The following is a 27,209-nucleotide window of genomic DNA, read 5'->3' on the forward strand; positions in this document are numbered from 1 at the left end:
GACACACATTATAACACCTCTTTTTCCACTGTGAACATGTGACTCTTTGCTCTCCAAGGCCATTTGAGCAAAAGCGTTGCACTTAAAAAAATACTACTTATTAATATGCAAAGACCTAGATTTCGTCAGTGACGAAGGCATATAATAAATTTAATCTTTATTTTAGCCAAATGCTATGTTCACAAAAAGAAGCATTTAAAAACACTGCCCTATGTCCCTTAAAATAAATAAATAAATCGTATCTACACATACTTTAAAATTTCAAACTTAAAATGCATAAAAGTAACCAAAATTAAGCTATGTAAAATCTATAAATTCATAAAATACCATATGTAAGTAGTCATTTTGTATTCATGTTTTTGTATCAATTTCTGTATCACTCCTTGTTGTATTTGTGCATATATATATATATATATATATATATATATATATATATATATATATATATATATATGTATATATATATATATATATATATATATATATGTATGCTCTCCACTCAGATTGTAATAGCCAATAGTCTTTCTGTCCATCATTTACCTGTATTTTAGCATGCTTGGCGCCAGAAAGTTATGTTGGATCCAAAGGGATCCAAAAAGGCCAGGACCAAAAGTTATATTGGATCGGTTCCCACTGACCAATAGCGTTAGAGTTTACTGCCAACAGCTAGCCAATCAGAGCGCGGCAATACGAAGGTCAGGAAATAGCTGACAGACGCTGGTTGAAAAAATGGGAACAAAAACGTCAACAACAGCAGAAAATCGTTTGCCAGCGAGGTTTGCTGAGTTCACAGAGGAGGAACTGGTGGAAATATTGAACTCCAAGGATGCCAAAAACACTAGAAGGTAGACAAGCACACTACAGACGTTTTAGAAGCATTCATCACATCGGAATCAATCATATGCTGTTGTTGTCCAGTATAACTTTTCTTCATCCAATATTTCTCTATGTTGGACTCCTTACCATTCATTATTTGTATTATATATATATATTCACATACCAGCTAGAGTTTGAGATATTTAGAGATAAACTTGATATGCTACATTTCATATATATATATATATATATATATATATATATATATATATATATATATATATAATACAAATATTGGATGAAGAAAAGTTACTATGTTCTCCACCCCCTCCCAAATTAAGCAAACGAGTCAAGTAAATTAGATCAAATTATTTTGTTGTGAACAGCATATGAATGCTTCTAAAACGTCTGTAGTGTGCTTGTCTACCTTCTTAGTGTTTTTGGCATCCTTGGAGTTCAATATTTCCACCAGTTCCTCCTCTGTGAACTCAGCAAACCTCGCTGGCAGACGATTATCTGCTGTTATGTTTATTGCCATTTTTACAACCAGCGTCTGTCAGCAAGTTCCTGACCTCCGCTACGTCATTAGTGATGTCATCTCATGAATAATTGTATGCCGCGCTCTGATTGGCTAGCTGTTGGCAGTAAGCTCTAACGCTATTGGTCAGTGGGAACCGATCCAATATAACTTTTGGTCCTGGCCTTTTTGGATCCCTTTGGATCCAACATAACTTTCTGGCGCCAAGCATGCTAAAATACAGGTAAATGATGGACAGAAAGACTATTGGCTATTGCGATCTGAGTGGAGAACACACACACACATACATATATATATATATAAATTATTACCTGTAGGCTAAAAGCAAGGGTGGCCTCAGCAGTCAAGTCGCTGCAAGGCCTAAGCCATATGCAAACGAAAGGTCCACTTTTCATACGCCTGGAAAAAGCAGTCCCATCTAACTCCCCGTGTCCACATTCCTATACAGACTAGTACATGAATGCAAATTATGTTGAAAGATACCTAACCAAACCAAAATATGAGGCTGCTTGTTCCTCACCTGCATATCAGAATTCAAAATTGAAAAACAGTTTTAATGGAATTACTAACAGATTTGAGGACCACCGCAGATGACTTTATCCCTTAAGCTTTGCATTTGAAGAAATAACACATTTTTGTCATGTTTTACACCAACATTTGGAAGGGAAGAGTGTAGTCTAAATTTGATATGAATTATGCCCCCCCCCCAAAAAAGATTTTGCCTGACTACTGTTGAATGGGTACTAGTCTGCACAGTAACCTTGGAGTAACCATAATTTCAGAGACCATGCACTGGTGCTACATCACCAAGTTTACGGACTGGTCTTGGATCCTGATTGGCAATTCACTGGCCCACAGCCACCGCTTGAAGGGAGCAGACTATCCACCCCCCTTGGCCTTTACCAGCTGGCGGTGTCCTAAACACAGAAGCATCTCTGTGCTGCATCACACGCAAGAGAATGATGCCACATAACCACATTGTTGTTCCTTCACACTGCCTTCAGCACAACCCCTCTGAGTGTCCCCTCAATTACTGCTCAAAAAATTCCAGCAGCACACAAGGATTCTCCAGAGAGACAAAGTAACAAAGACATCCACTGTTTAGAGTTTAAGTCAATCATACAGTAACGTGAGCACTTAGAAACCTGAAGACATGGACCTTCTTTGTCCAGCAGATACTAGCATCACCAAAAAAAAAACCACACACACACACACCTGTCCAGTGACCTCATGAAATTGTGAATATGGCAGTTAGAATATTGTTTCATTTTTAAGTGCAGTAAAAATATAAATTCTCTCAAAATTAAAATGAGGCACAAGTACTACAGCTCCTTCCTACAAATGAAAGGTCGAGTTCTAAAACAGACCTACTCTATGCACCATGTTAGTAAATGAGATACAACTAGAGTGGACCTCAGTAGGGTAATGAATGGTGTTTGATCACCAGGTCAGGTCCAGAAGCATGTGCTTATTGATGATGCATGTATCACCTCAGGTAATGGCCCTGAGCCACGCTGGTGAACAATTCACACCTTAATATGAAAGTTATGAATGAAAAACCTTTCATTCTCTGCTTGGACTACCCACACACAAAGTTAGTTGGTTAGGGCCCTGTCCCACTGGGGAGAGGATCAATTGCGCATGAATTGAGTACACAAATTATGGGCGTTTGTTGTCGTCCGCAACAAAAATGGCCAAAAATGACAAATGTCCCAGTATGAATTACAGATATATTAATAATATATAGCGAATATATGATGAACAATCACGGTTATATAACATGTAGTCCTCACTACGTGTCGGATCAGTTTCCTCAAACTGATCCGACACACTGAGATTATCACGGCAGTATTACGGGTGTATTATGAATGCATCGTGCACGTGCATCTGCATTGCGGCCATAAAATAAGCTCACTCGGGCCGTCAGCATCACTATTCACATCAACAATACAGGCTCTGGAGCATTGGCTGGACTTGAACAAGTTAATCACAGTTAATGTTCATTTTGTCATGCGAGGGTTAACTGTTCATGAGTTTGGGGAGTGGGAGGGGGGAAGCCCTTGGGTATGAGACGTGTTTTTTTTTTTTTTTTGAGAGTGTCTCAGAAAACAGACTTCAGCGTGAGTTGTGGCTAAACACCAACTCTTCCTTTTGTTGGTGTTAAATAAAAGTCCTGGATTGCAGCAGCTAAGTCTTTGTGGATCTACACAGCCGGACCGGCACTGACTGGCAGGCATGTCACTTTCTGCCTCATGTAGTACTTTGGGTTTACATGACATGTATGTTGTGCATTCACAGATTGTCCGCAAATCAGCTGCAAAGCAGATGTAATAAAAATGCTTTATTGGTGGCCAATCTGTATGCATTCACTACAACATATTTTAGTTTGTGATGTGGACATGATGGGCACGATATATGTTTTACACACTGTCCCGGTCCGCTGCCAAGCCGCCACATCCCCGTCAGTTGCAGATATCAGCGGTTAATGGCAGATATACAGCGCATAGAGTGAGTATGTATTGTGTATGAACTGAGTATATATGGAGTATGTAAGGAGGAATTATCCGCATCCAGATTTTTGAACAGCTCAAAAATCCTGGTTGCGGACATGTGCTTCTGAGGATGATCACGGACGTGTTCAGATGACAGCCGACTCATACAGGCATGTTACACGGATATTGCAGATGTTTGGCGAATATGGGCCAATTTTGTGCACAATCCATACGCAAGTCCTCCTAAACGCCAGTGGGACAGGGCCCTTAGTTGTTGAAGAGAAGCAAGAGAGACAATCAAGAGGAATCACTTAAGCACAACCAAGGGTGAATGTACAGAGTCCCGTCTGACATCATTCCAGTGGATAAATACAAGAACTAGTGTGTATAAAAAAAAATAAAAAAAAAAATAAAAAAAATTCCATTCCATGAGTACACAAAGCTAAATATATTTATTTTTCTACAAAATATCCAAACATCGTCATGCTGCTAAATTTAAATAAAAACCAGAATTCAGAAAAAAAAATGACATTGCAGTGACATCACCATACCAGGAAAATGGTAATTAGACTGTGCACTGTCCAGTTCAGTCTGTGTGCAGTACGTACTGTCTAACTGGGTGTAAATACTGGAAAGCATGTCCATGGACATAAAGGAAACAAGTTGAATTGGAGCTACGATCTGTCTATTTTTACAGTGAAAGCCCTTGTATTCAAAATTAGGCGGCCAAAAAGAAAGAAAGGAAAAAAAAAAAAGTCACTTTTACTGTACACTTTTAGTAGAAAATCTTCCAGGGTCACAATTTCATCTCCCACAAAATTCACACACATTGCTGGTTCAGTTATTAAAACTTTTTTTTGTCATCAACATACGATGACCTTAAACATATGCCGCAGTTCAGCACTTCATATTTGAGCGCACTGAAGAGAATGTGTGTAAAGGCAGGTGTACAAACAGTGACACTCAAAAAGCATTTTGGGGGGGTGACATGGCCCTGAGGCTATAAAATGCCTCATGGTCACCTGACCAAGTGAAAGGTTAACCAATATATAATAACTGGCTGAAAGACAGCAGCGGCCACAGTGATATAAAGGCGGAGTTGAGGCCTGGCACTTGATCCTGTTCCCATGGAGTCCGAAGAGATAGAGGGAAGGATCTTCATTTTCAGGGAACGAACCTGTGGAAATTGTACCAATTGTTCACACATAGTTAAATAATGTAAGTCACACATTCAACATGAATAAAATAAACATGCAGGTTGGATACTTTATCAAATTCACTGTACACAGCAATGAAAAATTATTAAAGGTTTTGTGTGTTCTTTCCAACTATGTGATCAAACACAAATGTGGCTGAAATAACCGATTGCTCAACAGGGAAGAAAAAATATATATATTATTTTTTAAAGCTGTACAGCCTCTGGGTTTTTTAAGATTTAAGTCACAAAAATAATTTTCTTTGGCACCACTATAATTTTATTCCATATCATTTAAATAAGCGATCCATAATATGATATTGCCAATATAATCAAAATTTGCTCTGTTTGGAAACTATTTCGAATTTCGACCCTTGAAGGGGAGAATTTGAAGTGTTCAGACGACATGACCTACATCTTCCCCGGATCTGTGCAAGGAATGCTGGGAAGGACATGGTGACTGTCAAGTGGAGTAAAGAATGGCAGCGTGACATCAGGTGGCTGCTCATTCTAAGAAAATAATCCAACATGGCGGAAAATGCTCCAAAGCAGCTTATTTCTGTAACCAATATGTTTCTCATATATTTTCAATCTATAAACATTTATTTCTATAGCCCTTTACAACAGCCAGACAGTGTCCCAAGTGCTTTACATAACATACAATAGAGTTAAAACAGCACATAAAAACAAAACATGTCACAGTGCCACTAGGTATTAAAAGACAGTTTAAACAAATCTTGAGCTTTGATTTAAAAAGTGCTGCATCAGAAACAGTGTGTAAATCAGAAGATAGCTGGCCCCAGACTGTGGAACGAGTTAACACAAAAGCACTATCACCCCAGAGCTTGTATTATGACCTCAGAACATCTAAATAAAGTTGACCAGACACCTGTAATGTCCTACTGCAAGTGTGGAGTTAAAACTCCGGGTTGCCACAGCAGATCAGAGGTGGGTCTGCATTTTGATTTTGACACGTTTTATGCCGGATGCCCTTCCTGACCCAACTCCACATTACATGGAGAAATGTAGCAGGAGTGGGGTTTGAACCAGGGACCTTCTGCACTGAAACCAAGCACACCAACCACCTGACCATCACCTCTGCAGCTGGTTTTAAATAATTAGCCAGAACACTAACGTTTGATGATACAACATTCGGCATGCCAGAATGTCCAAACACAATGGTCTCTGTTTTACCATCATTCAGGTAAAGGAAATTTTTGTGACAGCCACTGTTTTACATCATGAATACAATTAAATACTGATGACAATGCATCGCTGCCATTAGTCCTCACAGGCAGATAGATTTGCAAATCATCTGTATAACAATGAACGAACAGATTGTGCTCAGCTATAACGGACCCCAAAAGTAACATGTACGATGAAAATAGAATAGGGCCAAGAATAGAACCCTGTAGCACTCCACAACAGAGAGGAGCAATTGATGATGAGAGGTCACCAATCATAACGGGAAAAACTCCTCTCCGCTAAAACCTTGGTCCCCCCAAATAATGAAGAATGAATAATGAGAACACTGCATGTTTTCTTTGCTATGAGAGGGTTTCTTCAACTATCGTGGGAGCATGGTGGCTCTAAGTGGCTCTTAGAGGCATTATCTTTAGTTAACGAGGCTCCTCTCTGAGCGTGGAGCTAATTTCAAGAAGTTCAAAATTTAGCAAGAGTGTGGGGCAGTTTGTGTACCAGTTACTGTGACGACTTAGAGGCAAATGCCTCTAAGTCGTCACTGCCTGACTGCCTGATGTCTTAGCTTCACATTTGACAAATACCCAGTCAGTAGACAGACTTGTGGATAGTTTAAACTCAGTGCTCAAAACTACACTCGACATGATTGCACCACCTGTGTTAAAACCGCGCTCCCCCAAATCACAGTCACCTTGGTTCAATGATTATCTGTGTGACCTGAAGCATAAAGCAAGAGGTCTAGAACGGAAATGGCGTTGTTCAAAATTAGAAGTATTTCACCTTGTGTGGCGTGATGTTATCTTAGACTATAAGCATGCATTATTGGCTACAAAGTGGACTTACTACTCTGATTTGATCAACAAAAACAAGCATAACTCAAAGTTCTTGTTCGACACGGTGACAACACTTTTGCATGGACAACCACCTGTAGTTCGCTCTCCTTTTACAGCACTAGATTTCCTGGATTACTTTGGGAAGAACATAGAAGACATCAGGTTAAACATATCCCGGCATGCCTTAATCCAGCCACTACACCCTGCTATTGATGTGGGCGCCACTACTGAGGTATTACCTAGATTTACAGAATTTAACAGTATCTCACTAGGCATGTTGACAAAACGCATAATGTCAACAAAAAGCACAACCTGTTTATTTGATCCTATACCAACAAAACTGTTTAAGGACCTGTGGCCCACTCTTGGGCCAACTGTGCTGGAAATTATTAATCTTTCTTTAACTTCTGGATCTGTTCCTAAATGTTTCAAATCTGCAGTGATTAAACCATTAAAGAAACCTAATCTTGACCCTAGTGTATTGACAAACTATTGGTCGATATCAAATCTATCATTTTTCTCTAAAATTCTGGAAAAAGTGGTGTCACGGAAGCTCGTAGACTATCTTACTGAGAATAATCTCTTTGAGCCACTACAGTCTGCTTTTAGAAAATATCATTCCACAGAGACGGCTCTCACTAAAGTGGTGAATGATCTGCTTACAATGGATTCGGTACAGTTCTGTTGCTGTTAGATCTCAGTGCTGCATTTGATACAGTGGATCATCATATTCTACTTGATAGGCTGGAAAATCACTTTGGGATTACTGGGAGTGCCCTTGCATGGCTGACGTCATACTTGACCAGTCGTTCTCACTGTGTTTTGTACAGTAACACTGCCTCTAACCTTAGTGACATGAAATTTGGGGTTCCACAGGGGTCTGTCTTAGGCCCCCTGCTTTTCTCCCTTTATACAGCACCCCTTGGGCATATATTGCGGCGTTTTGGGATTACCTTTCACTGCTATGCAGATAATACTCAGTTATACATGCCAATAACTGCTGGTAATCTCGTTCACATAAAATCCTTAGAAGATTGCCTTGCAGCAGTGAAAAGTTGGATGTCTAGAAACTTCCTACTTTTAAATTCTGATAAGACTGAAATGATGGTTTTTGGTCCAGTGAGACATCGGCATCAATTTGACCAGTTAACGCTCAGCCTTGGCTCATGTTTCATACATCACACTGACAAAGTGAGGAACCTTGGGGTCATTTTTGATTCTTCATTGTCCTTTGGCCTCCACATTAGAAATATTACTAGGACTGCTTTCTTCCACCTGCGAAATATAGTGAAGATTCATCCCATCCTGTCTATGACTGATGCTGAGACCCTGATCCATGTATTTATCTCTTCTAGATTGGACTACTGCAATGTTTTATTTTCTGGTTTACTGCAGTCTAGCATTAGGGGTCTCCAATTGGTTCAAAATGCTGCAGCCAGACTTTTGACACGAAGCAGAAAGTTTGACCACATCACACCCATTTTAGCATCCCTTCACTGGCTTCCTGTCCCAGTGAGACGAGATTTTAAGGTTCTGCTACTAACCTATAAAATTATTCATGGACTGGCACCTCCCTACCTAGCTGACCTAATTAAACCTTACGTACCGGCCCGGGCTTTTACGTACGTACGTAAGAAGTCTGCGGGTCACAGAGCTTTCTCTTATCGTGCCCCTGGTCGGTGGAATGATCTCCCTGCGTCAATAAAACAGTCAGATTCTGTGGAGACTTTCAAGTCCAGACTTAAGACACACTTATTTTCCCTTTCATATGGCTAGCATACTGGTACAGTTTTGTTTTACGTTTTTTACTCTTAATTCATTTATTAGTAATTGGAGCGAGCCGCGGCCTCAACTTTACCTAAATTCTGGGTCTTTTCGTGAAGTTTAGGGCTAGTGGCCGGTGATCACCTTAGTATTTCTTCTGTTTTTCTTGTTGTTTAATGCTGGCAAATTATACAGTATTTTTTGTCTTTCTGATGCCTGATTCTGTTTTTTTCTCTCTGTTTAAGGTGCAGCTCCAACCAGAGATGGGAGTTGTATTCGTGTTGGCGATCCTCCTGTCCTGTGCGCCAATAGCATTTCTTATATATTTGTCCGTGAATTGTTCTGTAATTTATGCTTGTAGCATGGCCCAAGCAGAGGGTCACCCCTTTGAGTCTGGTCTGCTTGAGGTTTCTTCCTCAGAGGGAGTTTTTCCTTACCACTGTCGCTCTGGGGGTTGGTAAGGTTAGGCCTTACCTGTGTGAAGCGCTTTGAGGCAACTCTGTTGTGATTTGGTGCTATATAAATGAAAATAAATTGAAAATTGAAATTGAAATTTGCGTGGTGCTTACGCGGCTGCTAAAAGCCCATTATCTGTGCGCCAGGCAGCTACGCAGGACCTGAGAGGCTATTTTTGGAGTGGCTGCCCTCTTGCACACACAATTCCACCTGTTCTGTGCACCGGACGCTGTATATACAATAATTATTTTGTAGCAGATTAATCATTTTCTGCCAAAATGTGACATCTTTAAATGCTACTGTGAATCTGTGAATTGAAAACCCACACTTTAAAAGGGACCAGGTGTGGGAGGACTGGAGGTTTGGACCAAACCCATGCCTAAACGTGCCCCAACATGGCGTTATCACGGCACTATGTGGCTTAGTGTGGCTGATGCGAGCCATTCGAGCCTCTAATGACAGGTCAGTCGTGGCTCACGAGAGGCTGCTACATGGCACATGCGCGGTACATAGAGGCACCTTCATAGCAGATACGTGATAGATGAAAACGTGGGTCATTCTTCGAATAACACACCCATGCGTGGCTCATTATTCGGTGGGACCCAGGCTTAAATATAATTTAAACTTAAAGTGCCAGCAAGATGTTCTAACCGGGAAACAAGTACTGTGTGATCCACAGTGTCAAAGGCTGCTGTGAGATCCAACAGAACCAGCACAGCAGGATTCCCTACATCCACGGACTTTTTGGACTTTTTAAAAGAACTTTTGTTCTTTTAAAAGTGCCGAGTCAGTGCTGTGCCATAATCTAAATCCAGACTGGAAATTTTAGAGGATGTGATTGTCATCTAAACATGATTGGAACTGTATAAAAACAACTTTTTCTAAAACCCTGGAGTGAAATGGCAGATATGAGACAGGTCTAAAATTGGATAAAATTGATGAGCAGAAAAAAGACCAACTGGCTAACTTAGTTTTGTGACTTAAAAACATTCAGTGTACTTACAATGAAGAACATTAGGGCACAAGATGACCAGGCAAGAGCCACAAAGTAACCATCACTGCCAAACAGTAAGCCACACAGCACTGTGAAGATCATCCTGGAGAGGAGATAAAAAAAAAAAAAAAAAGATTTCAACCTACAGCTTTTTTTTTTTTTTAATAATATACTAGATTCTGCACTCAGGTGGAGGGGGGAGCAGAGAAACAAATGACCACACATTAAATTAAGTTGAGCAGTAATCAGAAGTATAACACAAAGTGTACCCGACATATTTGTAGCCACTGTAGGCGATGAGATCAAAGGTGGAGAGGTCACTGTGTACAGTAAGCAGGTACAGACTCAACAACATGGCCAAGACTTCAATGATGAGCCACACGAGGGCAGTGCTGGCACACAATCCAAGAACCTCTGGACTGAACCTTCACACAAACATATCAAGTCACCTTACATTGTGCACACATATTTACTGACAGTCCAAAAATAAATTATGTACTTACCTTTTTTGAATGCCGAGAGCCATTCCAGCAAGTAATATGTATGTAATGAAAGCCATTGCTAAAATACAAAATATACAATGACTACACTAAAACAGACCTTTCAAATTTCTCTGTATTTCAGTATTCAGACATAAATTAATTATGTGCTTGATCCTTACTTTTAAACATAATAAAACATAACTTACTTGGTATGTAAAGATCAGGTGCATTCACATCCTGTCTTGGAGTCAATGGAGTGTCCCGATGGTAACGTACTTCCCAGTCCTTGCAAGAAAACACAAATGTGAAGGTTTCACAACAGGAACAGCACTGGACAAGACATTAAGTAGACCTGCATTGAAATAAATGCAGTCAGACCTTTGGACCAAAAAATGACTTATTTACACATAAGATCCTTCTGAATGTAGTAAAGTAAATCTGCAAGCCCAGATCTGTCATTCAACGGCGAAATCTTCATTTAAAAATGACAAATTTACAGCTAAAATTTAGCCCTCTGCAAAACTGTCATCACATCCGCTGCCGAGACATCAGGGAAAATTGTGGATTTACGTCAGTTTGCATCTGCACCTTTTTCTTGTCTTATACGGAAGGATCTACTTTTTTTAAAACTTCATATTGTCTTGCGGCATGTTTGGTGAGTACACATTTCTTTTATTTGTGCTTGAAAATTATTTTGGGGGACTTTTTCATATGCCCGTTTGATTGAGTGGTGTCGCATTGAAAATCTACTGTCTTTCGCCTCCGGTGTTACCGTCGCGGGGTACGGAGGCGGGACCCGCAAAGAATCCAAGTCGTTAAAAAGATATAAACCTCTCTCAGCGGCCACGGAGCTCTGCAGCTCCGATTACCGAGACGTGCGGTGCTGTGGAAAGTCTGTCCTTGCAGCTACAGGTGTCACCGGCCGCTCCGCATCAAAACAGCGAGTGTAGTCTCTGGACTCTTGCCAAGTTGGCTGCACCTCCATTCAGTAGACAGGGACGTGGTGCGGGCTGCACAGCAGACACGGGGGCGATGTGAGTGGCCCGCTTCGGCATTTACCGAGCACGCAGACTCACTAAGCGCAGCGGAGGCAGAGAGCGAGGCATCTGGGAAGAACGTCACCCGCTGTCGATGTCGCTGCTGATCTGAGCATGCAGAGCTGTATCTCACATTCATTGCAGCTTACTTTTGGATGCTGAAACCAGGATGTGTATAACAGTAACATTACTAACAGATAAAATCAATTTCAATGCGGGATCGGACTGAAGGCGGGAGTGCTCTGTCTTCTGCCGGACGTCACTGCAATGTCCCGGATGTACAAACAGTTTTCGCTGAGGGCCAAATTTTAGCTGCAAATTTGTCATTTTTACATGAAGATTTCTCCGCTGAATTACAAATTTGGGCTTGCAGATTTACTTTACTGCATTCATAAGGGTCTTATAAATACATATTAGCTATTTCTTTCTCAGATCTGACCACATTTATTTCAATGCAGGTCTACTTTAAATATGCTGGAAGGGGTGTTAACAAGAAACATCTGTTATGTCAAACATTCTACACAATCAACGGAAAGAATATATAGAGAAATTAGTGTCAAAATGGTTTCAATAAACTAATAGGAGTTATGTTCAATAGTTTAATCAAACGTCAGATTTGAGTTGGGTAGGTGCAACAGGTCCTCCATACATCTTACACTAGATGTCCCACTACGGCATTTTCATGTCTGTACGACACATGCTTTTTACGTGGACACCCGGGCGTTTATTTTTTTCAAAACGTGTTCAGACCCGGCACCTAAATGAGGCAGGCCTTTATTCAAGGACAGCGATTATTAACAAAATGCTGCTTGCTGCCTGCACTTTAATATAGTGTTAAGTTTCAGTTTAAGTTTAGTTTGGGTGTGGTGAACCAAAGACAACCGCTTTAGATCAGAGCCCTCTGCCTGGCTGCGAACACTCCCTGAAGCATGATGAGCACCTGCTAAATGACAGAGACAACCAGGGCTGTGGGTCACTTATTTAAGGCAGGCATTTAATTTTTTCCCCACACAAAGTTTTGACCCAGCCATTAAACAAGACAGGTTCCTATTCAAGGTCAGGCGTTTAATCAAGGAAACACGTAAACTTAATTGGGGCTGGGGATTCCCCGTAGATTGTTCAGAGTCTCCTGACTGTAACTAATCCATTACATACAAATAATGAATTCTGTCCATTTTATACATATTGCGGATTTTGATTATAATGGACAAAATTTGCTGGTCCACCCGAGTCCATTATATGCGGGTTTTTGCTGTATTTGTGATTGCAACATTAGGTTTTGTTGAGCCAGCTCGCACAAAGAAACCCTGGGTATGCTGATCTCCCTTCGTAGTACAACCATCTAATCTGTGCATATGAAGTAATCCGTGCACACGTACTTAATAAGGGCTTTAGAAAGTTTAAGCACATTTATTTGAAATTGATGTATATTTTCAGAAAGAAAAAACAAAGCAAAAACCCAAGGACATATTATGTGTCCTTGGGTTTCTGCTTTGTCTAAATGCTGAGGAATATAAAATAGTGGTGCCACAGAAAATTATTTTTATAACTTTACCTTTTAATGAGGGTGACGTACTTTTCAGTGAAAAATATTGCAGAATTATTGCTGCAAAGGTGTCACCACCAACACCATGATTTAAAAACTAAAATTTATTTTATGTCCAAGAAATCTTATGGCTGTTAATGGAAGATGGATTACAGGTAATCTCAACCTCATGTATGCGCACACTCACTTCTCCTGTTTGTCTGCCTGACAGCAATGAAGGACAAGACAATATTCACTATGGAATTTCCCCCCTAGATAAATATGTCCTCTTCATTAAATGAGCTGTAATTTGCAACAGGTACATAACTAAACCTACATTATAATGCTTGGATTTCAGTAGAAACTAAATTTTCTCAGTTTTGTGAAATTTGAAAGGCCCTACAGCTTTAAAATACCTCTCATATTTTGATATTTATGCAGGTAAGGTTTGTGAATTATTTGTGATTGTGTCCATTTCAGTAAGTTTCTTCTCAGGGTAGTTTGGACACTATCAGAGGACAAAATGTTTAGAGCAGTGACTGTTACCAATCTGAATAACTTAGCTGAGCTCGTTGTACTTTTATTTTTGTACACAAAATCAACACGATGCTCACAAATAAAGCCTGATATCTGCTGAACCACTGATTAAGTGGTGCATTATCTTCTTTTCATGGCTTGAATGTGATAAGTGGTTTACGTATCATATAAAATTATCATGTCTGTTTTCAACTTTTAAATATTGTGTGTTGCTATGTATGCTGTCTTAAGACAATGTCTCATGGAATAAGTACTTCTGATTACCTGATGTGTATAAGGGAACATGAGAAGCACAAGTTTCTTCAGTACATATCTGCTGTCGACAGCAAAAAAGTACTTCAGCTTGTTCACGGACATGAACCTGCTGATCTGAAAGACAAGAGGAAGTACAAACATTAACTTAATAGATGAGAAGGGCAAAGGTGCCAAAGTTAATAAATGCTGCTGAGTCAATGCATTTCTTAAAGTGTGTAACACCAGGCCTCAGGGTAAGGCATCACTTTGGTTTGACACACCATGTATGTACTGTGGTTTGAACTACCTACATGCTAAATGTTGTCAATCAAGTAAAACACCATTGTTATTCGTGTTCTTTCTACAGCAACTGTTTAAAATTTATTTTTTTAAATACCAATGTGGGAAAAGTTAGTTTCTGTCATTATATATTGGAAATTTAACTCAGAAAATGGCTTGCTTGGTCAATAACTTGTCATTTGAAAACTAACCCCTTAAGGCAGTCAAACTGCTGCTGAGACTCCAATTCTGGTTCTGGCTAGCATAAGGATTATACTGCTCCATGTGGGTGACAACATTAATGAAAAGAATTTCACCTGAATCACTTTAAATTATAACTTGGTGAGAGCATGAATTGCTTTGTTTTTACAAAAGTAAAGTAAAAACACCAAATACCCACCTGGAAGGCAGTGCCTGAATTTTCAAAGTTACAAACCAAATTATCATTATAGAGTCGATTCAGATTTAACATCTTGTACGCAAGTATAATCAGGAGTTAGTCTTTCAATCAAGTTGCAACAGAAAGCACCATTTGCAAGAACTGTCAAAATGCACCTTGCCTTTTTTACAAGACATCCCTTCAGATTAAAATAAATAAATAAGGATGAACACTGTGAAAACGGAATGTTGATAGGACTAATATTTTTGGAGAAACTACACATATTAGCTGACAACAGTGAACAATGGATGTTAATAATTATATTTTGGACTCGCGTGCCACTAAAGCAGGGGGCGGTAAAGCATCTATATTAAAAGCGAAGTGGCTTCTGTGTATGTGTATATGTGCATATGTGTACCTTCAAAAACAGGGAAACTGGGGAGAGCTAACATTTGCTGTTTGGTATGCTTACAGTAGCGTTCAGAATAATAGTAATGCTATGTGACTAAAAAGATTAATCCAGGTTTTGAGTATATTTCTTATTGTTATATGGGAAACAAGGTACCAGTAGATTCAGTTGATTCGCACAAATCCAACAAGACCAAGCATTCATGATATGCACACTCTTAAGGCTATGAAATTGGGCTATTAGTAAAAAAGTAGAAAAGGGGGTGTTCACAATAATAGTAGTGTGGCATTCAGTCAGTGAGTTCGTCAATTTTGTGGAACAAACAGGTGTCAATCAGGTGTCCCCTATTTAAGGATGAAGCCAGCACCTTTTGAACATGCTTTTCTCTTTGAAAGCCTGAGGAAAATGGGACGTTCAAGACATTGTTCAGAAGAACAGCGTAGTTTGATTAAAAAGTTGATTGGAGAGGGGAAAACTTATACGCAGGTGCAAAAAATTATAGGCTGTTCATCTACAATGATCTCCAATGCTTTAAAATGGACAAAAAAAAACAAAAAAACAGAGATGCGTGGAAGAAAACAACCATCAAAATGGATAGAAGAATAACCAGAATGGCAAAGGCTCACCCATTGATCAGCTCCAGGATGATCAAAGACAGTCTGGAGTTACCTGTAAGTGCTGTGACAGTTAAAAGATGCCTGTGTGAAGCTAATTTATTTGCAAGAATCCCTCGCAAAGTCCCTCTTTTAAATAAAACACGTGCAGAAGAGGTTACAATTTGCCAAAGAACACATCAACTGGCCTAAAGAGAAATGGAGGAATATTTTGTGGACTGATGAGAGTAAAATTGTTCTTTTTGGGTCCAAGGGCCGCAGACATTTTGTGAGACGACCCGCAAACTCTGAATTCAAGCCACAGTTCACAGTGATGAATGGTGGTGCAAGCATCATGATATGGACATGTTTCTCCTACTATGGTGTTGGGCCTATATATCGCATACCAGGTATCATGGATCAGTTTGGATATGTCAAAATACTTGAAGAGGTCATGTTGCCTTATGCTGAAGAGGAAATGCCCTTGAAATGGGTGTTTCAACAAGACAATGACCCCAAGCACACTAGTAAACGAGCAAAATCTTGGTTCCAAACCAACAAAATTAATGCCTCGCAGATGTGAAGAAATCATGAAAAACTGTGGTTATATAACTAAATACTAGTTTAGTGATTCACGGGATTGCTAAATAAGCAGTTTGTACATAATAGTTTTGAGTTTGTAGCATCAACAGCAGATGCTACTATTATTGGGGGGTATAAATGCATTGGTGTCAGCAGAAAATTCTCAATGACAATGTGTTAACACACCTGTCCAGGTGTGTGAAAACAGATTTTGTAATAAGGAGTTAATCAAGACAAACTATATTAACAAATTTGGTCACTAGCATGTTGCCCAAGGGGATCCACGGGCTCTTGGTAGTGTTTATAAAATAGGTGTATGAGTCCAGAATGTTTTAGACCTCAACAATTTTTAGAACAGGAACTCAATGCTTATTTCCTGTTAATTATGTAATTTTTTTAATGTTAATTTACTGTCAGTTTAGGAATCATTTAGGTTCTTGTTATCATATACACGCTATTATCATTTTATAAATTTTTTTACATTTAAATTTGACTACTATCATTGTTATTATTATTATTATATTTTATTATTACTTCTATTTGTCCTTTGTTAAACTATCATGAACCACAATAACATTTAAAACCCCAAACTCCCATGGTGCATTGCAGCACAATGTCCATTCTTTACTGGTTAGCTAAAATTGCCCATTTCTCCAAAAATATTAGTCCTATCAACATTCTGTTTTCGTAGCATTCGTCCTTGACCCAAAATACATAATCATACCAAACGGCAACTGTCAGCTCTCCCCAGTTTCTGTGTGATCAAAGCCATACATGCATGCATGCACGCACACAGAAGCCACTTGGCTACTAAAACAAGCAATCACACCTTTTCCCCCTCACCTCTTTGTTTACCATATCCTTTCCTTGGTTGGCTAAGGAGGAACCGTACATCATGGCAGCATTGGCCATTGGGTCAGTAAATAAATTCACTCCAGCACCTCCTTGCATGTCATTTGAGGGTCCTGGCATGTTGTAGCCAGGAGTGTAATAGCCCTGTGTGTTCATTCCCGGTGCTGCAGCGCTGGTATCCTCAAACAGTAGAGTATCTCCAGGCGGGGGAGCTGCACGAGCTCTTTGTTTACCTGGAGGAAAGGATGGACAGCAGACTAAATCAGAGGCATAAGTAAAAAGACATCCAAGTCATAACATTTTGATGTTTTAGACAGATCCCATCATTCATTCAATATGTATTTAATGTACAAAATGATTTTATATATATATATATATATATATATATATAAACAAACATTCCCTGCAACTGGTTACTATTTTAATAGTCACTCAAGACTACAGAGCTACTTCAAATCCAAGATGTATTTATAATACCTTCAATTTGCTCAACACACTATACCATGACAGATTTTTTTTTATGTTTCCTACTGTTTTCTTGCAAAATGTACTGCAATGCAAAAATCTTCCTGCGACATAACTGCAGCAATGCTGCAGTTGAATACCTCCACCAAGGAGGGACTTTTTCCTCCCAACTGTGGTCATCCATTAGCAGGATAACTCAAGGCGTTTGTCTGACAATTTCCAGAAATCTCTGTGAAATAACAACAACAACAACAACAAATAAGATGTTGGGCCCACTGTGTTTTGTACTCGGATTCAAGTTTTTTTTTTTTTTTTTTTTTTTTGCCTTTCTTTAATATGGTGAAATAAAGCCTTTGTCCAAATTTAAAATTAATTGGGAAAAAAAAAAACTGCTCAATTGCACATATCAGTCATATCGATCTCATGACAAATAATCAGGTCAGATTTTGGAGTATGTGCCAGTTTTGCACAATCCAAATCAACCACATTATGGACCAGCCCTGGGTCCTGACTGCCAGTTACCTAGACAAAGCACAAGTCCATTCACACTTCCTGAATCCATCTATCTGCTGCAGCAATGTGAAATGTGGGCAACATTTTCTTGGCCTTCTCCAGCTGCTGCAGTCGTCAGGACTGAGGCACCTGCATACTGGATCATGCTCAGGAAAGTGTGCTACTTGGCCACAGTAGTAATTTTAACAATACTCAAGGATCCTCTGGGGAAGCACAGTACTGAAGAAATCCAGTCTTTGGCTTAGACCAATATTCAAAGTCTAACTGCTCTCACAATAATACTGTAAGACCCTGATGCTTGAACAGTCATTATCCTGTGAAGACATCGGTATCACCAACACCTCTATCCAGCAACCTGATGACTCCCAGATGTCTTTCGACCCCACAAGCAGAGCTCCCACAGACATGAATGCCACTGCCTACATAAGTGAAATTCACAAGTTTGACACTTTTAGCACATACAGATATACTTCTGATTGAGTCCAGGAAGTCACTGAAAGTCTGTGAATCCATCAGAAATCCCTAAAAATTAAGATATCTTCAGGCTGGAAGACCACCTACAATCCTTAATGTGGTGTAATGTTCTACCAAGGTTGACAACATGTCTATCTTTCACCATAAATGTTGTCAATTCGGCTGCTCCCGTTATTGTTCGGGGTCGCCACAGTGGACAGTCAGAGCCGCATAGCTATTTGTCACGTTTTACACCGGATGCCCTTCCTGACGCAACTCCAGTTTTACCTGGAGAAACACACACAGCTGCTGGTGTTCTGAAGAGGTCTCCCATCCAAGTACCAACCAGATGCTGTACTGCTTAGCTTCTGAGATCTGATGGGATCAGGCTTACATAAATAGTCAACAAATTAAATGTGGCCCAGACGACACAGTGAAGTATACATTTGGACGGCATTGACGCAAAGTATGATAATGCTGCTAATCCCAATACAAAAACTCAGAACATCTGCACTCTCAAAGTGCTCGTGATCTGGTAGTGTTCTCTGGACAGTTGGAAGCTTCCAAGGTATGGACAAGGTTTCAACACATAACCTTCTGGGATGCATACGTACGAAACGGAGTACGGTACTTTAAGAGAATGTACGAGGTCTCTTAGATAATAAACCGACCCTTTTATTTATTTTTTTTAACTATATGGATTTGAATGACATGCGATTACACCAATCATGCTTGAACCCTCGTGCGCATGCGTGAGTTTTTTCACGCGTGTCGGTGACGTCATTTCCCCGTGGGCAGGCCTTGAGTGAGATGTGGTCCCGCCCTCTCGGCTGAATTCCTTTGTTTCACACGCTGCTCGAGACGGCGCGCGTTGCTTTATCAAAATTTTTTCTGGACCTGTGAGGAATATCCGAGTGGACACTATTCGAGAAATTAAGCTGGTTTTCTGTGAAAAGTTTAACGGCTGATGAGAGATTATGGGGTGTTTCTGTCGGTGTAAGGACTTCCCACGGAGCGGGACGTCCTGCAGCACTTCCAGGCGCTGTCGCCGGCCTGTTTCGAGCTGAAAACATCCTAATTTAAGGCTTAATTCACCCAGGACATCGTGAGAGAACAGAGAAGATTCAGAAGAGGCCGGCATGAGGAATTTATGCGGACATTCCATTGTTAACGGTCATTTTTTAATGAAAGACGTACGCGCAAATTCGCCGAGTCGTTTCCGTGACGACTCGGCAAATCTGTGTGCACCGCGACAGGAAAAACACCTCCGTGTTGAAAACCATTTGTAGAATTCAGGCAGCTTTTAATGGCTTTCAACAAGTGAGTAACTGAGAAATTGTTTAACAGCTTGGGCATGTTCCAACTTGCCCGTTAAGATTTCCAAAGGAGGTGTTTTTCCTGCCGCGACCCCCCGCGGTCGGGTCCAGCCCGACATGCGACTCTGCCCGCACGTTCTTTCATTACAAAATGACCGTTAACAATGGAATGTCCGAATAAACTCCTCATGCCGACTTCTTCTGAAGTTCTCTGTTCTCTGACGACTTACTGCGTCAACAGAGCCTGAAATGTGGAAGTTTTCAACTTGAAACGGCGAGACGCTGCCGCCTCGAAGCGCAGATCGCCGTCAGGCGCCGTGGACCGTCCTTAAAGCGACACTACCAGACCAAAATCTCTCATCAGCCGTTAAAATTTTTACCGAAAACCAGCTGAATTTATTGAATGGTGTCCACTCAGTTGTGCCTTACAGTTTTGAAAAAATTTTTATCAAACAAAGCAGCAGTCTCTGAGCCATTCCTAAACAATGAGAAAAAAAATCGACGCGCGGGTGGACGACTCCTCACTCAAAGACTGCCCACAGGCGAATGACGTAACCGACAGGCGTGAAAAAACTCTCGCATGCCCACGAGGGTTCAAGCATGTCTGATGTAATCACACGTGATTCAAATCCATATGGTTTTTGAAAAAAATAATAAGGTTGGATACTTTTCTAATAGACCTCGTAAATATATTTAAGAAAAATAAATTCCAGATTGACCTAAGATTGAGAATTGATAAACATTCACATAGTGCAGAGTACTTCTGCAGGAATTTCACTTTAAATAGGTAACCATGGACACTGTAATTGTGTATGTAAAGAAGCTCTTTAACTCTGCATCAATCACTAAAGATGACAGTTGTTACTTTTGGTAAACTGCTACTCCTTCTTTAATATAACCTGTCTCTTTCAACATAAAAACATTCCCAAAAGAGCCACAATAATGTAAGGTAGAGATAAGTTCTATGCAACAACAAAGTGATAACATATTATTTTGTCCACTTACTTGCTCGATAGCCATGAAGTGGCAAATCCATTGTAAACTGCTCTGACGTTAACCTGAATTTAAGAACACAATGTCAGCTAAAGTCATACTGCTTAATCTAAATTAGACGTTATTTGTGAAACAATAAACTGTGAGTGTTTCTTAGTCGAGGAGCCACCAAGAAGATATCAACAGGCTGAAGCTGACTTGCTAATGTTGGCTAGCTAGTTGAAGCTAATGCCATTCACTTCTAGGACACTTTTAGTTAGCTGCTATCCAGACGAGCTAACTACATAGTCGCCTTTTTTTAGTGTCTACGGAACAGGACAAGTGATGGAAATTCATCCATTATAGCGGTACTGACGAAATTCACACAACATATATAAGCGACAACGTCACAACGAATAACATGAATGAAAAACGAAGGTAAGTATACTTACGAACACAGCTAACGTTGGTAGCTAGCTACGTGGCTGTCGTGAGTTCAGGCCGATCCCATCCACCACCGCGGTTAATGACGTCACTATGCCTGCGTGGCACCAAACAACGAAAGTACAAGACAAAAACTCCAAGTACCCACTTAACGCTTCAAGTGCACACGATACAAAGAAGATAATTCATGCTCCTACTGCTAATTATTCAGAATATATATATATATATATATATATATATATATATATATATATATATATATATATATATATATATTATATATATATATATATATATATATATGTGTGGGGTTGTGGCGTGCTTAACTGAAAGAATAAGAAGTCAAGCTAATTTTTACATGTCATTTTGTCTTTTGCATACTACTGCATAACAAATTTAGTCAAGTTTGGAAGAAATCTGTGTTTTTCCTAACAACTTAAATTTTCACATATTTGTCTGTGGTATTCTTTTCTAGTTAAATGTTAACTTATTTAATGCTGTTTATTCTGTTAGTAAACTGTTGCTTGTAGCAATTCTCTTCTAATTATTTTTTAAGAAATGTTATGCTTTTTATGTTATCCACAGCAGTATTATTTAAATGTATTTTATTTTGTAATTTTATTGCCCAAGTATTTCAAACCAATGAACATATCCTGTCCAGTTCTGTAGGTCTTTGTGAAATTTCAAAATCAAATTATACATTACATTAAAGTTGTCTGTGTAGCACCTTCGGGGGCAGAACTTTCAGCTGGTAAGTGCACTGCATTTATATAGCACTTTTCCATCTGCATCAGACGCTCAAAGTGCTTTACAATAACCACTAGACCATCACCTCTAGCTGGCTGAGTTGTAATAACATATAAATGCCACGTTATATTCAAACACTTATTACTGTGTATATAAATTTTCTTATAAATTCTACAGAAAGAAACAGGATTCATATTGTTCCTAAGGTACAAACATTTTTAACTGCAGTCACAGGAGTGAAGTCACACAACGCATAAAATTCTACTGTTGTTTTTGTACATTCTCCAAAATCAACACAGTGTGGCACTGAGTTGAATAAGTGTCAACCAAATGGGTATATAACCATAAAAATGTATAAAAAGAATAAGATATGCTGCTGGGACAACAACTAAAAGAAAACGACACAATGTTTTGGAGGGAAAAAAATCTGAGTTTGCTCACAGTACTGTTATTATGTGGTTCAGCAGTGACAAATATATTGCAGAGCTGGTGTGAGACTGCTGAAGAGAAAAGGAAGATCTGCTGTCAAATAGATTGTTTTTTCTCTGTTTAAGGTGCAGCTCCATCCAGAGATGGGAGTTGTGTTTGTGTTGGCGAACCTCCTCTCCTGTGCACCAACAGCAATTCTTGTATATTCGTCCGTGAATTGTTCTGTGAATTATTTCTGTAATTTATGTTTGTAGCATGGTCCAAGCAGAGGGTCACCCCTTTGAGTCTGGTCTGCTTGAGGTTTCTTCCTCAGAGGGAGTTTTTCCTTACCACTGTTGCTCTGGGGGTTGGTAAGGTTAGACCTTACCTGTGTGAAGCGCCTTGAGGCAACTCTGTTGTGATTTGGCGTTATATAAAGGAAATAAATTGAATTGAAATAGAAATCATTTTGTGCTTTTCTTCCCTATCCTTTCAGCCAGCTCCACATAAAATATGCAAACAAATTTGCAATTAAAGACCTGTAATGTGCATTTTGTGTTAATTGTGTTGTGAAGTGAATTATGAGGTCACTGGACTGTGGTGTTTGGTGATGAGAACAAAGGTCCAAATCTCTGTGGTCCTATTGCTCCTTTCTTATTGTATGGTCATGAAACTTGCATGCTAACCAGTGACCTAAGGTGACGACTAGATGTCCTTTGGTATTAGGTCTCCTACTGCTTTAGTTTGTGTTAAACAAATGGCTGCTTAGGGAGACTCAGAAGAGGCATATCACTACTATCACCATGAGGGAATATCAGCATCAACATGTGGCACATTTCTCTGGGTATGAACTAGCATGCAGGTTAGGGTTAGGGTCAGGTGGTGCCGAGGACCCCAGCAAGTAGAAAAGGAGATACCCAAATTTTATCTATCAGTGACATAGAGCTGGCTGCTTTTGAGAGGTGGAAATGTACTGTTTGTCTGCCTGGGTGGTTGCCATCAAGTAACCACGCCATTTACATAGGGTAGTGGATGCAATGACACTTAGCATTAGGGCCTGCTACCAAACCTAACGAGTATTTTAGTAGGTTTACACTTTGCGTAATTTGAATGTCATGCAGATACTGGGGCTTTTGCCTTTATAAGATAAGTTAAGATCATTTTTATTGATCTCACAATGCGGAAAATCGCTTGTTGCAGCAACAAAAGTCATACAATAATACAGCAGTACAATACTACTACAGCGTACAGTAGTACCAATGCAAAAAAAAATGCATTAAATAAAGGTGACAAAATATATTACGTTTGCTGGTGAATGCATAAATGATTTGTTCATAGCAGCAAAATGTTGCTTACAAATGTTTACCTTAGCTGTTCCACACACACCATCTGTGGACTCTAATCAGACAAGGTCACAGATCTCTATCTGATGGAATGTCCATCGGAGGTTCAGAAATGTTGCAAAAGCAGATAGATTTTACATTATTTTATTCATTTTCTTGAGCACTCTTTTCTGGCTTGGACACATTCTCTCTCAACCCCTCTGTGTCTCAGACTTGGGTATGTTGCTCAGTACTCAGTACACTCAGTACGGTCATCTGTGAACTCATGGAGCTGATGGTGCAAAGGAAAAGACGTGCAAGTGACTGAATCAGTGTGAGCTCCAGTGTCATATCAGTCCAAAAGGTTCTGTTTCTCCATTTTTAACTGCCTCAGAACAATACAGTCTGCTTTCCTTAAATACCTTCATCTTCTATTCAAAAGACCTCTTCAAGAAACAACCTTCATTTAACCAGCAGCTCTGAGGAGTTGAGAACAAAAAGCAGGCCATTCATTCATACAGATAAGGGGCAGTACTTTGAAATCTCTGATGCAAATATGGCCAAAGACAGACATGTAGAAATTGCAAAGTAGAGGAAAGAACTGCATGAGTCATGCAATTCTTCAGCTGTCATATGCAGAAGAACCACTGGATTAAAAAAAAAAACTCTCAATCAGCTTTTACCAGTGTGATGAAGCTGGTTTTTAGTTTTGGAAGTGGTTCCGCAGCACCCAGTGGAGCCCTGTTGGCTGCAACCCTGTTAGCTGATATAGGCTGTATACTTCCATAATTATAAGATTAGTTGGTTGTTCTAAGTGATGTTTGTAGCACAACATACATGTACATACAGTGTCATTATGACTTCAACAAAAATGCGACACGCCACTCTTGACCTTTACAATCAACTACAGTAGTCTGTATCAAAGCTGGTGATTTCAAGAAAAAAACCATGATGCTGCACTTTGAAGTTTTTCTGGATGGATGGATGAGCTTTACTGTCATTGTCATTACAAGTGCAACAACAATGAGATTACGTCCACACTCAAATTGCCACAGACAAGATACAGCAATTAATCCACAATTATTACTTGTTTACCGTAATAATGGCACACATCAGAATTAAGACAACACATATACATTTGACATTGTTTATGTGCACTAAACTTGAAACAGTCCGTTTTCAGAATTGAGGCTATGAGTGTGTGGTAGCCTCTGCAACAGGAGTTGTGCCGGCAACAGGAGTCACGCTGCCAACTGTGGGCTTTTTTTAAAAAACATGCTTTTGTCAGAGTGTTCCATGATGCATATTACAAAATGGCTGACGCACTTCCAAGATGTCCTTGTAACTATCTGATTTTAATCTAACTGCTTTTCAAAATGGCCGACGCACATCTAAAATGTCCTTGTATTTGGCACGACTATCTGATCTTTTTATAGCTGTCTAATTGATAAAACCACACATATTTGCATCTATTTGGACACCATGATGGAACACTCTATGTTGCTTGGCACGCCGACATATAACATACACTATTAAATTTTTACATACCGCCTTGAACGCAGCGTGAGCACAACACCCGCCTATAACTACCTCCTTCACTTTGCAGCCAGTCATACAGCCACTGATTCAAGATAGGCTAAGGACCGCCCACATGGGGCCGGTCTTAACTCAGGAATAAATGTTAGTGAAGAAAAATCTAGGCTTTTTGTCCAGATGTTGCATGTGATCTGTTCGAAGACCCCACCGCTACTAGATGACTCTCTGTAATCAGTGTATGTGCCTTTCAATACATCTAACCTTTCCATTTCCTGTCCAATTCTTTTTTAGATCAATCACCACATAAAGAACCTAACACTTTATTCCACTACATTTACTCCAGATATGTGGTGCTCATTGAGTTTTAACCATCAGTAAAATGTAGCATTTCTAATATGGCTTGAAAATTCAGTAAGGTATCATCTATTATACATTCCAATTCTAAGATAGAACTCTACTAGTGTATACTAAAGTGCATAAATATCTAAAAAAAAAAAAAAAAAAAAAGAAGAAGAAGAGTAGAGCCACTTAGGTGCCTGGTCTTGAGAACCAGGGATGGTAGGTTGAAAAGCTTTTTTATCCCATGGGAACTGATTTTCAGCATGATTTTCAACACCCGTTCCACTCACCAACAGTAGTATGCAGGCGGTTTGTTGCCAGGCTCAGTGAAGAATGTGTGTGGGACTGAAGTGTGGGTGTGTGAGTTATACAAATGTGGAGATTTTTTTAGTGTGATTCAGTAGTGATGGAATCATGTAAATTTCCTACAGCCAACCAGCAAATTTTGAACTTTTGGGGGGAAACTGTAAAGAAGAACAGAAAACAAGTTACAACTCTGACCTGATTAAATACAAATAAAAAGACTAATAATAATTATATTAATAACACTTTTGTAACTGCATACAAAAAAATGCAAATATTTTCTTCAGTGTACTCCATGAAATAACAGAAAAGTCATTCAATGAGTGAATAAAATTAAATGGGGGAAAAGCTGAAGTGATCAACATGTTGTGACATGTTACTGTTCACGGCATAGAAAGTGTGTCATCATTGCATTCCAGAACCTTGAGTCATCTGGAGCTTACCTTTACCCTATTTTCTTAACACATGTATGACATAATCAACCAGGGAGAAACCAAACCATCATCTATGGATATCCTTACAGTCCTGGGGGGAACTTGTTGAAATATGAAACAAATGAGTCAGTAATCACATGGCGTCAATGAATAACATGTGTAGACTTAATACAATTAAGATCTTGGTTCTTTTCTCGTGGTGGGCACAGGTAACCTAAAAGATAGCATTGATGCTAACTACAAAAGTTCACTGTGACAAAGCTAAACTGATAAGCCACTGAAGCAATAACCGCTAACTGCTAACTTTGATTTCATGAATATAGTTTTGGTTTGTTTTTGTTTTTTTGTGTGTGTGTGGGTGGGGGGGCTAAAATTTGAATATGTTGTAGCACAAAAAGGAAATTAGCATGCTGAGACCAAATCATGATTAAGATGTGCATAGATAATTAAATGAACAAATTAAATCAAACAGTAGCTTATTGACAGCACAGAAAGTATTCAACGAAAAAGAAATATTAAGAAATAATGCTCTGACTTGACCTCCTGCTCCTCCATCAGCTCAAGGTGATGCTAGGTGTCTTCTCGCAATGTGCCGATTTTGCTTATTGGATAAGTGTAAGCTCCTACAACAACAAACATGTATCATTTTAGGGTTAACGAACATTTTTTTAAACCATGAAACCTTATTCAAAACATGTTAGCTGACAAACTTTGCTGAACTAAATTTAATAAAAGCAACTGGTCCGCTAATGGTTTTCAA

General features: G+C 39.5%; 1 protein-coding gene across 2 annotated transcripts; it reads right to left on the reverse strand.

Annotated features, from left to right (window-relative positions):
• Positions 1-4,275: 4,275 nt before the first annotated feature.
• Positions 4,276-21,471, reverse strand: yif1a (Yip1 interacting factor homolog A (S. cerevisiae)). Of its 2 annotated transcripts, none has more exons than XM_034181843.1 (9): positions 21,369-21,471; positions 20,950-21,002; positions 17,189-17,430; positions 14,134-14,238; positions 10,977-11,055; positions 10,792-10,849; positions 10,558-10,713; positions 10,298-10,391; positions 4,276-5,023 (listed from the first exon to the last, which is right to left on the reverse strand). In XM_034181843.1, the coding sequence occupies exons 2-9, from the start codon at positions 20,978-20,980 to the stop codon at positions 4,865-4,867; spliced, it is 924 nt and encodes a 307-aa protein (XP_034037734.1). In that variant the 5' UTR covers positions 20,981-21,002; positions 21,369-21,471; the 3' UTR covers positions 4,276-4,864. The 2 variants fall into 2 exon arrangements, with proteins under 2 accessions (XP_034037734.1, XP_034037735.1); XM_034181844.1 differs by having other exon boundaries at positions 21,373-21,392.
• Positions 21,472-27,209: the final 5,738 nt, after the last annotated feature.

Source organism: Thalassophryne amazonica, chromosome 11 (genome assembly GCF_902500255.1).
Source record: "Thalassophryne amazonica chromosome 11, fThaAma1.1, whole genome shotgun sequence".
NCBI lineage: Eukaryota > Metazoa > Chordata > Actinopteri > Batrachoidiformes > Batrachoididae > Thalassophryne > Thalassophryne amazonica.